The 13,892-nt window shown below is 46.7% G+C and overlaps 1 protein-coding gene and 1 pseudogene across 1 annotated transcript in view; one reads left to right on the forward strand and one right to left on the reverse strand.

Moving 5' to 3' along the window:
• The window catches only part of LOC132414276 (multidrug and toxin extrusion protein 2), a 32,866-nt gene extending 25,012 nt beyond the window's left edge, over positions 1-7,854 (reverse strand). The window contains exons 1-3 of the mRNA XM_069540096.1: positions 7,759-7,854; positions 2,116-2,229; positions 1,189-1,256 (exon numbers count right to left, since the gene is read on the reverse strand). Coding sequence (XP_069396197.1) covers positions 1,189-1,256; positions 2,116-2,170 — 123 coding nt within the window. The 5' untranslated portion in view covers positions 2,171-2,229; positions 7,759-7,854. The remainder of the gene's footprint in view (positions 1-1,188; positions 1,257-2,115; positions 2,230-7,758) is intronic.
• LOC132414155 (receptor-binding cancer antigen expressed on SiSo cells pseudogene) overlaps positions 1-13,892 on the forward strand; it is a 109,813-nt pseudogene that overhangs the window by 71,489 nt on the left and 24,432 nt on the right.

Genomic DNA, 13,892 nt, shown 5'->3' on the forward strand with positions numbered 1-13,892 from the left:
GGGGGTCTCCTTCTGCTGCTGACTCCTGTGTCTTGGGGTTTGCCCTTAGACACCCTCCCGGCTCACTCCTACACGACCACATCAATCCCCCACTAAGTCCTTCTTTCACTTTTAAGACTAAAAAAACATATGTAAACAGAAACAAAAATGGCCCCTCATCCTACTGCCCAGGTGGCATCTGTTTTTCAAAACCAAGGAACAAAGGGCCTATATGTGCAGAACTGGAATATTCAGAAAGCCTCAGAAGGTAAAAGGCCTGACGCCACGCAGCTGTTCAAGCCCGAAACCCTGGAGGCATTTGTGATTCTTCCCGTGCGTTGCCAAGCCTCCCACATCCAAACCCTGGTCCTGTCACTTCCGCTCTGCCCAACGGCATCACTAACTCAGCCTCTCTGCCCCTTCTCCACCACCAGCCGCCTTCCACTTGCTCCCCTCGACGATTCCAACAGCCTCCTTCCCGCCTCCCATCCCACACCTGTCCTCCAAGCCAGCTTCTACACAGCGGCAAGAAGCTTCTCTCCTCGCTAACCCCTCAGCCGGGCTCGTATCAGGTCCCTGAACATGCAAGGGCTCTCGTGCATCCCTGCATCTCAGGGCCTGTGGTCAGCCCTGACTGTGGGCTTCCTGGGCTGGCACCTTCTCACCCTTCAAGTCTCCGCTTACACAGCAACTCAGGAGGACCGTTCCTCAACGCCTATCTAAAAAGGTGTCTGTCTCTGTTTTCATACAGCTTAGACTTATTTTGTTGTTTGCTTCTTTTATGGTGCATGTTATATGTCTGTATCATGCTCTTATTCATCTCTTTGCTTGCTTATCTCCACGCCAGCCCACCAGCCACAAGAGACAGGGACTGTCTGCACCTTATGCCCCACCATATCCCAGCACCAAGTTATTTGCAGTAAACTCCGTTATTTCCAATAAACATGCCAGGCATTCTGCTAAGTATTTTATATAAGCTTTGTCTTAATTTTCACCTGCCAGGTAGGTATTTTTTCCCACTGTGTATACGGGGAAAGTTAAGCTCAGAAAGGTTACGTAAGGAGCCCAGCATCACACAGCTGGGAAGCAGCACGGCCAGGACCCACACCCAGCAGTGTGTCTGGCTCCAAAATCCACACTTGCTTCTCCAGCTGCGCTCCCCCCTCGTACCGTCTAACTCTCCGAGTGGACAGCAGGGCATCGCCTTACCATGTAAGCCACAGAAGCCAGTACATAAATGACGGCCTGGGCTCCAAGCTCTGTCACGCTCATCAATCCTGAAATGTTCAAAAAGTGGAGTAAAGTGAACATTTTCCTTATGAAACTAGAACCTAATGTAATTTCAGAGAAGCCAAGGTTGCCCCCAGAAGCGTAATCCAATGGCAGAATTCACTGTCTGTGCCAAGGAGAAGCCCATTCAGGAAGCATCCAGGAACTGCAGCAGCTAAGATGGGACACAGGCTCATTCCAGAAGCCCCCACTTCACCAGGGAACAAAACACGGGGCTTAAGTAGAAAACCAGGCGGTGTCCGGGGGTGCAGGTCATCCTTCAGGGAGACGGGGGACCACAGTACGGAGGGAAGGACAGAGGGCAGTAGAACTCCATGAGAAGTGATGGCACTATGAACGCATTCCAGTGTCCACAGAAACTTTCAGATCAAGTATTATTACCCTCTGTCTCTGTTGTTTCCTCTGTTCCTCCACTAGCAGTGGATGGCTAAGGTGAATGCCCGTGACCAAAACTGTTCTAGGTCGGAAAGAAACAGAGCGAGGCTAAAACACAGCAAAATCCGTCACTCTGTAAATGCCTAGCAACAGTCGGCCGAGCCACAGTGGCCAGCGTCCTGAGACCTAGACTCGGGCTTTGTTCTGCTCCGTGACCTTGGCAGGTCGCTCCATGACCTTAGCAATCGTCCCTTTCAAAGCTACAAAATGAAAGGCAGTGGGGTAGCACAAAGCCTCACCCAACCTGAATAGTGTGCTTATGGTCGGATGGGCAGTGAAACCTGTACTGAAATCTTCCACGAGGGCCTGATAAAACCAAGAGGAAGGAGAAGCAAACTTGGGTCTCCTGAAAAGCTCTGTAGACATGATTAACCAGGCTGGTGACAGGTTTCTACCGAAGTGCTGACCAACCTGCAAGGAAGGTTCCGACTTCAAAGGTCCACCACTCAATGCACACCATGAACATGCTGGGGATGGCCAGCTGGATGAAGGAGCCCCACTCCTGGAAACAGTCCCTGGTCCAACCTGGAGGACAGGAAAGAACACAGCATTTACTCTTCCACAGTCTGACACCAACAGTTCTATCTCACACGCGTGCCCGCACCAGAAGCTCAGAGACTGGGAGGAGCCGGTGTTCACCGGAAAAACAATGTACTTTAAAGAGGTCAACAAGCCCAGAGTTTGAGATGGTGGGAACAAGGCTGACAAAATGTAGTGAAACTGAAGTCTGTATATGCCCTGTGACCCACACGTTTCACTCCCGTTACACACAGCAGAGAAACGTGTGCAGAGTCCCTTAAGAAACCACATAGGTATCCCTGTGGCCAGTGTGCTTGTGGGATGATGGGGGCATCAAGGATACAATCACTGGGGAGCTAGAAGAGTAAAATATGATGGATGGGCACTATAGGGGAAAGCGGAACGCTGGGCGTACACATGGCAGAATGATTAGATGAACTCCACTGTGCTCACAAGCAACTGAAGTAAAACTGGATAAACTGAACTACATCAAAATTGAAAATGTCTGGGCGTTAAAGGACACAATCAACAGAGTGAAAGGGCAACACACGGGAGAAGATACTAGTAAATATTCCATCTGAAAAGGATACCTGGATATCATAATATCCAGAGTATAGAAAGAATTCCTACAGTTCAGCAGCAACAACAATTAAAAAGTGGGCAAAGGCTGGTGGTGCAGTGGTTAAGAATCTGCCTGCCAATGCAGGGGACATGGGTTCGAGCCCTGGTCTGGGAAGTTCCCACATGCCGCAGAGCAACTAAGCCCATGTGCCACAACTACTGAGCCTGCGCTCTAGAGCCCACGAGCCACAACTACTGAGCCCGTGTGCCACAACTACTGAGCCTGTGCACTTAGAGCCCACGCTCCGCAACAAGAGAAACCACAATGAGAAGCCCGCGCACCACAATGAAGAGTAGCCCCCGCTCTCCGCAACTAGAGACAGCCCACGCACAGCAACGAAGACCCAACACAGCCATAAAATAAATAAGTTAAAAAACAAACAAAAAGACAAAACAAACCAAAAAAATGGGCAAGGGACTTGAGCAGACATTTCTCCAAAGAGGATACACAAATAGCCAACTGGCACATTTTTTAAAAACGCTCAACATCGCTGATCATTAGGAAAATGCAAATAAAAAAAAACACAATAAGGTATCATCTCACACCCATCAGGCGGCTGCTTTAAAACAACACACAAATAGAAAATAACAAGTGTTGGTGAGGATGTGGATAAACTGGAAGCCTTGTGCACTGTTGGTGGGAATGTAAAATGATGCAGCCGCTATGGGAAAACAGTATGGTGGTTCCTCAAAAAATTAAAAACAGAACTACCACACGGTCCAGCAAAATCATTTCTGGATATATATATGTATAAAAGAATTGAAAGCAGGATCTCAAAGAGATATTTGTATACCCACGTTCATAGCAGTATTATTCACAACAGCCAAAAGGTAGAAGCAACCCAAATGTCCACTCACAGATGAATAAATAAGCAAAATGTGGTCTATACATACAATGGAATATTATCCAAACTTAATAAAGGAAGGAAATTCTTACACATGCTACAAAATGGATGAACCTCGAGGTCATTACGCTAACACATAAGACAAAGGCACAGAAGACACATACTGTATAATTTTACTTATGTGAGATATCAAGAGTAGTCAAACTCACAGAATCAGAAAGGAAGACAGTGGTTGCCAGGAGCTGGGGGAAGGGAGCATGGAGAATTGTTAAATGGATACTGACATATGGGGAGAAATTGACAATAATACAATAGTAGTAGTAACACCCCACTTACATCAGTGGACAGAAAATCAATGTGGTCTTAAATGACACAATACACCAGTTGGACTTAACAGATATCTACAGGACATTACAACCAAAAACAGCAGAATTACACATTCTTTTCAAGTGCACAATGGACATTCTGCAGGATCGATCACATGCTGAGCCACAAAACAAGCCTCAACAAATGTAACAACAATTTGTAACAACAAATGTAAGAGGACAAATTATATATCAAGCATTTTTTTCCAACCACAACAGTATGAAACTAGAAAACAACTTAGAAAGAAAAATGGGAAAAGAAGAAACACATGGAGACTGAAAAACATACTACTAAAAAAACCAATGGGTCAATTAAGAAATCAAAGAGGAAATCAGAAAATAACTTGATACAAATGAAAATGGAAACACTGCAAAAATCTATGGTATACAGCACAAGCAGACGGAAGTTTATAGCCATACAGGCCTTCCTCAAGAAACAAGAAAAATCTCAAATAAACTACCTAACCTCCCACCTAAAAGAATTAGAAAAAGAAAAACAAAGCCCAAAGTCAGCAGAAGAAAGGAAGTAAAGATCAGAGAGGAAATAAATGAAAGAGAGATTTAAAAAAAAAAAAAAAACACAATAGAAAAGATCAATGAAACCCAGAGCTGGTTTTTTGAAAAGATAAACAAAACTGATAAACCTTTAGCCAGGCTCACCAAGAAGAAAAGAGAGAGGACCCAAATAAAATAAGAAGATATTTGCAAACCATATATATGATAAGGGATTAATATCCAAAATATACAAAGAACTCATACAACTGAACATCAAAAAACAAACAATCCTGGGCTTCTCTGGTGGTGCAGTGGTTGAGAGTCCACCTGCCAATGCAGGGGACACAGGTTCGTGCCCTGGTCCGGGAAGATCCCACATGCCGCGGAGCGGCTGGGCCTGTGAGCCATGGCCGCTGAGCCTGCGCGCCCAGAGCCTGTGCTCCACAACGGGAGAGGCCACAACAGTGAGAGGCCCACGTACCGCAATATAAATAAATAAATAAACAAACAATCCTGGGACTTCCCTGGTGGCGCAGTGGTTAAGAATCCGCCTGCCAACGCAGGGCACACGGGTTCGAGCCCTGGTCCAGGAATATCCCACATGCCGCGGAGCAACTAAGCCCGTGCGCCACAACTACTGAACCTGCGCTCTGGAGCCCGCGAGCCACAACTACTGAGCCTGTGTGCCACAACTACTGAAGCCCGAGTGCCTAGAGCCCGTGCTCTGCAACAAGAGAAGCCACTGCAATGAGAAGCCCGCGCATAGCAATGAAGAGTAGCCCCCGCTCACCGCAAATAGAGAAAGCCCGTGCACAGCAATGAAGACCCGATGCAGCCAAAAATAAATAATAAAAAATTTTTTGATTAATAGGCAGAAGACTTGAATAGACATTTTTCCAAAGACATACAGATGGCCAACAGGCACATGAAAAGATGCTCAACATCACTAATCATCAAGAGAAATGCAGATTAAAACTGCAATGAGATATCACCTCACACAGGTCAGAATGGCCATCATCAAAGAAGACCACAGATAACAAATGTTGGCAAGGATGTGGAGAAAAGGGAACCCTCTTGCACTGTTGGTGAAAATGTAAATTGGTGCAGCCACTACGGAGAACAGTATGGAGTTTCCTCAAAATTCTGAAAATAGAACTACTATATATGATCCAGCAATCCCACTCCTGGGTATATATCCAAAAAATAATGAAAAGACTAATTCAAAAGATATATGCACCCCAATGTTCAAAGCAGCACTATTCACAATAGCGAAGACATGGAAACAACCTAAATGTCCATCAGCAGAAGAATGGATAAAGAAGATGTGGTACGTATGTACAATGGAATATTACTTGGCCATAAAAAATGAAATAATGCCATTTGCAGCAACATGGATGGACCTGGAGGGTATTATGCTTGATGAAATAAGTGAAACAGAGGAAGACAAATACTGTATGGTACCACTTATATGTCTAAAAAATAAAACTAGTGAATATAATGAAACAGACTCACAGATACAGAGAACAAACTAGGGGTTATCAGTAGGGAGAGAGAAGGGGAAGGGGCAAAATAAAGGCAGGGGATTAAGGGTACAAACTATTGTGTATAAAATAAATAAGCTACCAAGATATATTGTACAGCACAGGGAATATAGCCAATATTTTATAATAACTATAAATGGAGTATAATCTATAAAATTTTTCTATCACTATACTGTACACCTGAAACTAAAATCAAAAATTCACTATACCTAAATTGTAAAGAGTAATGAAAAGAATTTTACTTGTTCCTTCCCATCAAGACTGGAAAGGAGGGGCTTCCCTGGCGGCGCAGTGGTTAAGAATCCACCTGCCAATGCAGGGGGACACGGGTTTAATCCCTGGTCCGGGAAGATCCCACATGCCGCGGAGCAACTAAGCCCATGCACCACAACTACTGAGCCTGCACTCTAGAGCCCGTGAGCCACAACTGCCAAGCCTGCGTGCTGCAACTACTGAAGCCTGCATGCCTAGAGCCCATGCTCTGCAACAAGAGAAGCCACTGCAATGAGAAGCCTGCGCACTGCGATGAAGAGTAGACCCCGTTCACCGCAGCTAGAGAAAGCCCACGCACAGCAACAAAAACCCAACGCAGCCAAAAATAAAATAAATAATTTTTTTAAAAAACCACTCTTAAAAAAAAAAAAGGACTGGAAAGGAAAAAGTAAAATTCTCTCTTCACACATGACACCATCCTATACCTACCCAAAGAATCCACAAGAAAGCTCCTAGAAAGAACAGATCAGTTCAGCAAAGTGTCAGGTACAAGATCAACAGAAAGGGACAGAAAGTAGAGGTTACCCAGGGCTGGGCAGAGGGAAAATGGGAACTTACTGCTTAATGGGTAGAGTTTCTATTTGGAGAGAGAAAAATGTTTTAGAAATGGATGGTGGTGATAATTGCATAACACTGTGAATGTACTTAAGGGCACTAAATTGTACATTTAAAAACGGTTAAAATGTCAAATTTTATATTACATATATTTTACCACAATTCAAAAAATAGAAAACAAAAACAGATCTATTGGGCATCCCTGGCGGCGCAGTGGTTGGGAGTCCGCCTGCCAATGCAGGGGACACGGGTTCGTGCCCCGGTCTGGGAAGATCCCACGTGCCGCGGAGCGGCTGGGCCCGTGAGCCATGGCCGCTGAGCCTGCGCGTCCGGAGCCTGTGCTCCGCAACGGGAGAGGCCACAGCAGTGAGAGGCCCGCGTACCAGGGAAGAAAAAAAAAAACCAGATCTATTTTACTAAATTTATAAATGGATGTTAGGATACTTAAGGGACTTTAGCTAAGTTGAAAGTGGTGCTGACTGTTTAAGAGTTCCATCTGTTCATGTGATTTGATAAGACATTAATCAAACTTCACTTGAACAGAGTGATTTGCAAGAAACAGCTAGGATTTTGTATTTGCAATTTTAACTCACTTAATATTAATTCTTACAAACCAGTAGGTTTCTATGAACAAAAGCTGCCTTCGTAGATGTAAAAAAAAAAAAAAAAACTCACGTTGAACCTGTAACTTTTATATTTTCAGTAACTTAAATATTTTATAGAATTTTTAAATTTCCCAAAAGATAAAAACAAAAAAAGTCTGAGGGAAAAAAAAATTCAGAGACCAGAATCACATCTTTCTGAACAATAAATAACATAAGAAAGTAATGTCCTCATTACCTCCCCAGGTGTGGACGTGGATTTTTTTCCACCACACGTACAGGAAGAGAAGAGCAGACAGGGAGAACTGGGAAGTGGTGTTCGCCCAGGCAGATCCTCTGAAGGAGAAAAAGCTATCGTCACCCGTGAGTACATTCCTCCCAAATAATAAGCTTTCGCTCTCACAGTGATTAGATGAGCCCATAGCTCCTGGACTATCTTCTTTTTCAACACCAGATCCACTTATAATAGACTTGTTTTCTTTTCATCAAGATTGAATTTTTGTGGAAAAACCCAATGCTACTAGAAAAGCAAAAGGACATAAAGACTTATCACCCTTCCTTGTTCTGATAGCCTTAAATAAACCATCAAATAAATTCTTAAACATACTTAGTTCAAAGGCTATGGCAGGGATTTCCCTGGTGGTCCAGTGGGTAAGACTCCGCACTCCCAATGCAGGGGGACCAGGGTTCGATCCCTGGTCGGGGAACTAGATCCCACATGCATGCTGCAACTGAGACCCAGCACAGCAAAAGATAGATAGATAGATGATAAATAAATAAAGCAAGCTATGGCAGACAGCAACTGTGTTCAACAACTGGTCTAGGGTCATAGTAGTTTTATTTCCCGGGATTATAACAAATTTGTTTTGTCTTGGGAAATAACCTGAGAGCATCGTCAATGGACGACATTTTAGCCCCACAAATAGAATGTACCCTGTCCTGGCGCAGAGACCAGGAACTCTGATTCTCTTCTGTTTCTTCATTTCACTCTCCTGACCAGTTCTCACAGTTTTTCATTTCTTAATCCATCCCTGTGTTTTTCTCCTCTTACCCACCTGTTCCCAAACTGCCCTCTGTATATGTTTAAAAAAACCTTCTAAAAGACAGTCTCTGAGCTTCACCTTCAGAGAAGCCTGCTGAGATGCTTACGTGGGTCAGTGTCACCGCTTCTCAAACTTGGCCCCTGACTCTTCACTCCCCCACGGCCAAAGCCTCTTTCGGTTTTCTGGAAGGTGTTACAAATGTTTTTTCATTGATTGGTCTGTGTTCCAACTCTGCATAATCCTTCAATTAATGGCGCGTGTGTGTGTGTGTGTGTACATATATTCTTTTTATTTTATTTTTTTTCTGCGGTATGCGGGCCTCTCACTGTTGTGGTCTCTCCCGCTGAGGAGTACAGGCTCCGGACGCGCAGGCTCAGTGGCCATGGCTCACGGGCCCAGCTGCTCCACGGCATGTGGGATCTTCCCGGACCGGGGCACGAACCCATGTCCCTGGCATCGGCAGGCGGACTCTCAACCACTGCGCCACCAGGGATGCCCACTGTATATATTTTTTACTGCAACCGACAGAATTAAATTTCCGTCATTATCCAGTACCCACATGCCATAGAAGCAAACATCTCATGAAAAACACCCCCAGGCCATGTTCTATTTCCTATTCTATTTCATCTTATTTCATTCATAATATATTTAATCTTTCAAAGTGCTGGTCATGACCCACGAAACCAGTTTTCATTTATAAAGAAACACACTGCCCTAGGGAACTCCCTGGCGGTCCAGTGGTTAGGACTCTGCGCTTTCACTGCAGTGGCCCAGGTTCAGTCCCTGGTGGGGGAACTAAGATCCCACAAGCTGTGCAGCACAGCGGAAAAAAAGAAAGAACACACTGCCCTAAAGCACCTCAAAACTGCCGGGGCCCGGTCCACGAGTGCTGGTGAGATCACGCCAGCCACATGGAGGAAGCAGGCTCTGGGGGCCTCAAGTGAGGGGGGACCAGCACGTGGCACCCGCCCGGGGAGGTCTTACTCTGTGTGACCCCCGCCTGCTCGAGCTCCTTCGAGACGGAATCTGGCTCCATTCCTTTACAATCCAGGGACAACGGGAAAATCCCTACAGGCCTCTGCCCACCTCCTGCCTTTGCTGGGGTCACCCCTCCCTGTGTGCCCAGGCTCGGGATCGCCCTCCTCCGGGCGAGTGTCAGCTCCCCGCTCTCCCCGGACTAAGCCCCAACGTTCCCCCCTCCCGGGTTCCAGGGCACCCGCTGCCCATGAACACAGCTTGGCATTCCCCACTGGGCTGCCCCCTCCCCTGCATCCCAGCCGGCACACAGAAGGCACTCAGTACGTGGGGAACGGAGGGGTCACTACTCACGCCACTCCGAAGTCCAGGGCATACAGCAGGAGGGCATTCATGCCCACGTTGAGGACGTTCGCTGCAATGCCAGTAACCACTTGAGGCAGGATGATGCCCTAAGAGCCCCAGGCACACAGGGAAACATGAGCACTTTCAACAGCCTGTCAGCTGGGTGGTGCGAGCGAGCAGGGAACATACATCGGCCTCCGCCGCCCGGCTCCCAGCACAGGGCTCCTAAAACCCTTGCCATTCCCTCAGTGCTAAGAGCACCAGGGGCATCTCTTATTCTAATATCTGGTCTTTGACCCCACCTCTGACACAGAGCTCCTGAAAGCCTTATGAATTCCTTAGTTATAAGAGTACCAAGAGTATCTTTTGTTCTAATGAGGCGACCCAGGATGGGCTCCAGGATGGGCTCCGGTCACCACGGTTTTCAGGCTCCCCACCCCCACTCTCGAGATGGGGGACGGGCTGGAAATGGAGCTAATGAACGAGCACGCCCTTGTGAGGACACCTCCATGAAGTCCCAACAGCACGGGCTTCAGGGAGCTTCCAGGCGGGTGAACACGGGCACAGCATCCCAGCGAGAAAAGAGAGGGGACAACCACGCCAGCCGGGTCCCGGCGTGAGGTCTATAAGGAAAGACCACCTGCGAGCGCCAGGACCAAGGCTGGGGGCACACGAGGTCACCTCACCCAGAGTACCCAGCGATGCCCGTGGCGGAGCAGGGGTACCGTGAACGCCCATCCCTTTATTCTTACTTTACTCACTTCGTTTGTATCTGCTGCCCACGCGACACTGGTACTTTCTTTAAGTAAGACTTCTGCGTTTTCCCCCTGCATTTAAACGGCTGACCACTGTCAAAGTGCAATGGCTTCGTGGACAAACGGTGACACGCAGGCATTGGAGGCTCAGTTCGGTGGGCTGGAGCGCCTCTCAACTCTGCCCGCACCCACCCTGCCCTGTGCTACACGAGGCCCCGGGGGGCCCTGCACATGGCTGCGGTGGTGGCCGTGGGACACTGGGTCCTCCTCCTCTAAAACAGGTGCCAGTCAGTCTGAGGCTGGTGCAAAGCCAGAAACCAGGTGGCCTAGAGGATGTGACGGGGCCGGGCATCTCTCTAGGGCAGGGCACATCCATCCACAAGACTCCACCCAGACAGAGCTCGGGTAGAACCTCGGAAAAAATTGTCCATTACTTTTATGGAAAATTCCCTAAGATATTTACCGGGGGGTTGGGGTGGGTGGGCGGTGGCCCGGCTGGCAGCGTGGCACTCTGGCCAGTCCTGCGGGGCCAGGAAGCAGGCTGTGGACACGCAGGTGGTGAGAGCACTCAGCCTGGAGCTTGGACCAGAGCCCACTACCCTGGGGACCTCAGCGCAACAAGGCCTCTGCTGGAGCCTCAGTGTTCTCACTCGAGAGCATCTCTGTCTAAGCACAGTCAGGGTCGGGGCACAGAGCGAGGAAGGGGGCGTTAAGGATGGGCGAGATGGACGCGCGACGGTGGGGCTGCAGGTGCAGCCCGGATGGAGAAGGTGCAGCCCGGTGGGGGACAGGTCCCAGGTGGCCCCCACTTCGAGGAGCCACACGTTTGGTTCGGTCTGGCTCCCGAGTCTCACTGAGCCTGGGGGAAGGGGCGGTGTGAGCTGGGACAGCCCAGGGTCCAGAGCCTCGGACCCTCAGCCCATTCCACCTTGAAGCCCGCCTTCCACCGTAACCCTCAGGCCTAGCCCAGCACTGGGCTGTCGTGTTGGAAAGAGAAATACTCGAAGCAGATCCTTAAGGCAGGATAGTTTGTAGAAAAAGATCTAGCAAATGCCAACTCAGAACCTACCCTCTTCAGCCCTAACTCTCCTCCTCTGTGAAGCTGGGTAAGATAATTACTTTCTTGCAAGATTGCGAGAAATGACTCTCAGCGCACTGTTGGGCATGTCTGCCTAAAACCCAAACTGGGGAAAGCTAGGGAAAAGCCCGCCCCAGAAATACAGACTTTTAAATATTGAAAACTTTAGATCAGACTTTGGAGCCAGGCTGAGTTCAAACCCCAGCTCCCTGGCTTACAATCTGTATGACCTTGGGCAAGTCACCTCATCTACATACCTTAGTTTTCTTATCTAAAAATGGAAAGGCTAGAGCCTACTCACATTGTTATTAGAATTAAGTTAATGTATTTATAAGGCAGTTATAACAGTATCTGGCACAGAGTAAAATTATCGTTAATAAATAAAACAGAAATACCACGTCGAGTTAGGGAAAAAAATATTGACTACACATTTCCAGTATTATGGAGTAAAACTATTAAAGAATCTGTACCTGACTTTGTAAATATTTTGCCTGCAGCTGGAACAGGAATGTGGCCTGTAAGATAAAATAGAAAATAATTTTTTAATTTTTTTAATCTTTTTTTTAATCTTGTTGATTAAAAAAAAGTCTCATTCCCACAGTTTACGTCAGTTCTGGTTTTTAGTAAGATATTTATCTTGTTATGTGACCTCAAATTCAGAGACTCAGACCCACACTAACCAAATGCTAGGATAACCAAATGCTAGGATAATCAAATGCTACCTATTTGGATTTTCCCAGCGGACTCCGTGAGGACAAAAGCGAATTCTAACCAGCTCGAGAGAAGCCACTCGCTGCCTTGACGTCTGAATGGCTCCGAGGGTGACAGCTGGCAGTCCTTCCCCAAATCCAGGCGGAGCCCAGGAAGCATCCTGATTAATTTGGAATCAAAAGTAACCCTAACCTAGAGACCGTCATGCAGAGTGAAGTCAGTCAGAAGGAGAAAAACAAATACCATATATTAATGCATATATGTGGAATCTAGAAAAATGGTACAGATGATCTTATTTGCAAAACAGAAATAGAGACACAGACGTAGAGAACAAACATATGGACACCAAGAGGGGAAAGTGGAGGACGGGGTGGGATGAATTGGGAAGTTGGGATTGTCATCTATACACTGTTGATATAAAATAGTGTATGAAATAGATAACTAATGAGAACCTACTGTATAGCTCAGGGAACTCTACTCAACTCAATGCTTTTTGGTAACCTAAACGGGAAGGAAATCCAGACAAGAGGGGACATATGTATACATATGGCTGATTCGCTTTGCTATACAGTAGAAACTAACACAACATTGTAAAGCAACTATACCCCAATAAAAATTAATTTTAAAAAAAAGTAACCCTAGAATAAGGAAGGAAATGTCTTCCCCTTATCAGTGTTTATATTTGATTTAAGCTCTTGGACATCAAAGTGGCACAAGCTCTGAGGATCAGTGGGGTAGGGACGACAGGTCCAAGAAATTTTCAACTTTTGCATGAATAGCACGTTGATAAAATAAACAAACAAAAGGAGGGGAGGCCCCCGTTCACGAAACGCAAGGATGTTCTTGACACTTACCGGAAGAGAAGGGATTAAAATCATCACATAGATCTGGGCTATCCTAAAACAGACAACAAAAGAGCCTCCAGTTAATATTAAAACAATTGCTGGTCATGCTGTCTTCAAGCTGAATCCACAGAGGATGTTCTAAAAACTTAAAACTAAAAATAATTTATGTGGGAGAAAGTTAGTAACACTTGTAAGTGACTGTTTCTTTGCAACGTAAGTCGACATCACATCAGGCCTGCTAAATGTCTGCTTACTCAGGGGAGCTGGACTTGATGTTTTTCAGGTCATCCTAGGCAGAAAAGCTGGAAGGAACACAGCCAAATGAACTGAAAGTTGGGCAAAATTCGGAAGCCTCTTGCAAGAGCCAGGACTGCAGCTGTACCTCACAAGGAGGCACGACCAACAGTCTCCAAAAAGGACAGCCTGCATCTCCAGAAAGGACAGCTCCCCCTGCATCCGGCATCCCTGACATCACTGGGGAGCCTGCTAGAACTGAGGGTTAACAATCCCGACTCTAAAAACAAGCGTGAGGCGACCACGTTGCCCTCTTCTGCGCGTCAGGGAAAGACACTCTGTGCGTGTGCAAAACTCCAAACGGAGAAACTCCGTGAAGGGCAGGT

The sequence above is a fragment of the Delphinus delphis genome, chromosome 19 (assembly GCF_949987515.2).
Source record: "Delphinus delphis chromosome 19, mDelDel1.2, whole genome shotgun sequence".
Taxonomy (NCBI): domain Eukaryota; kingdom Metazoa; phylum Chordata; class Mammalia; order Artiodactyla; family Delphinidae; genus Delphinus; species Delphinus delphis.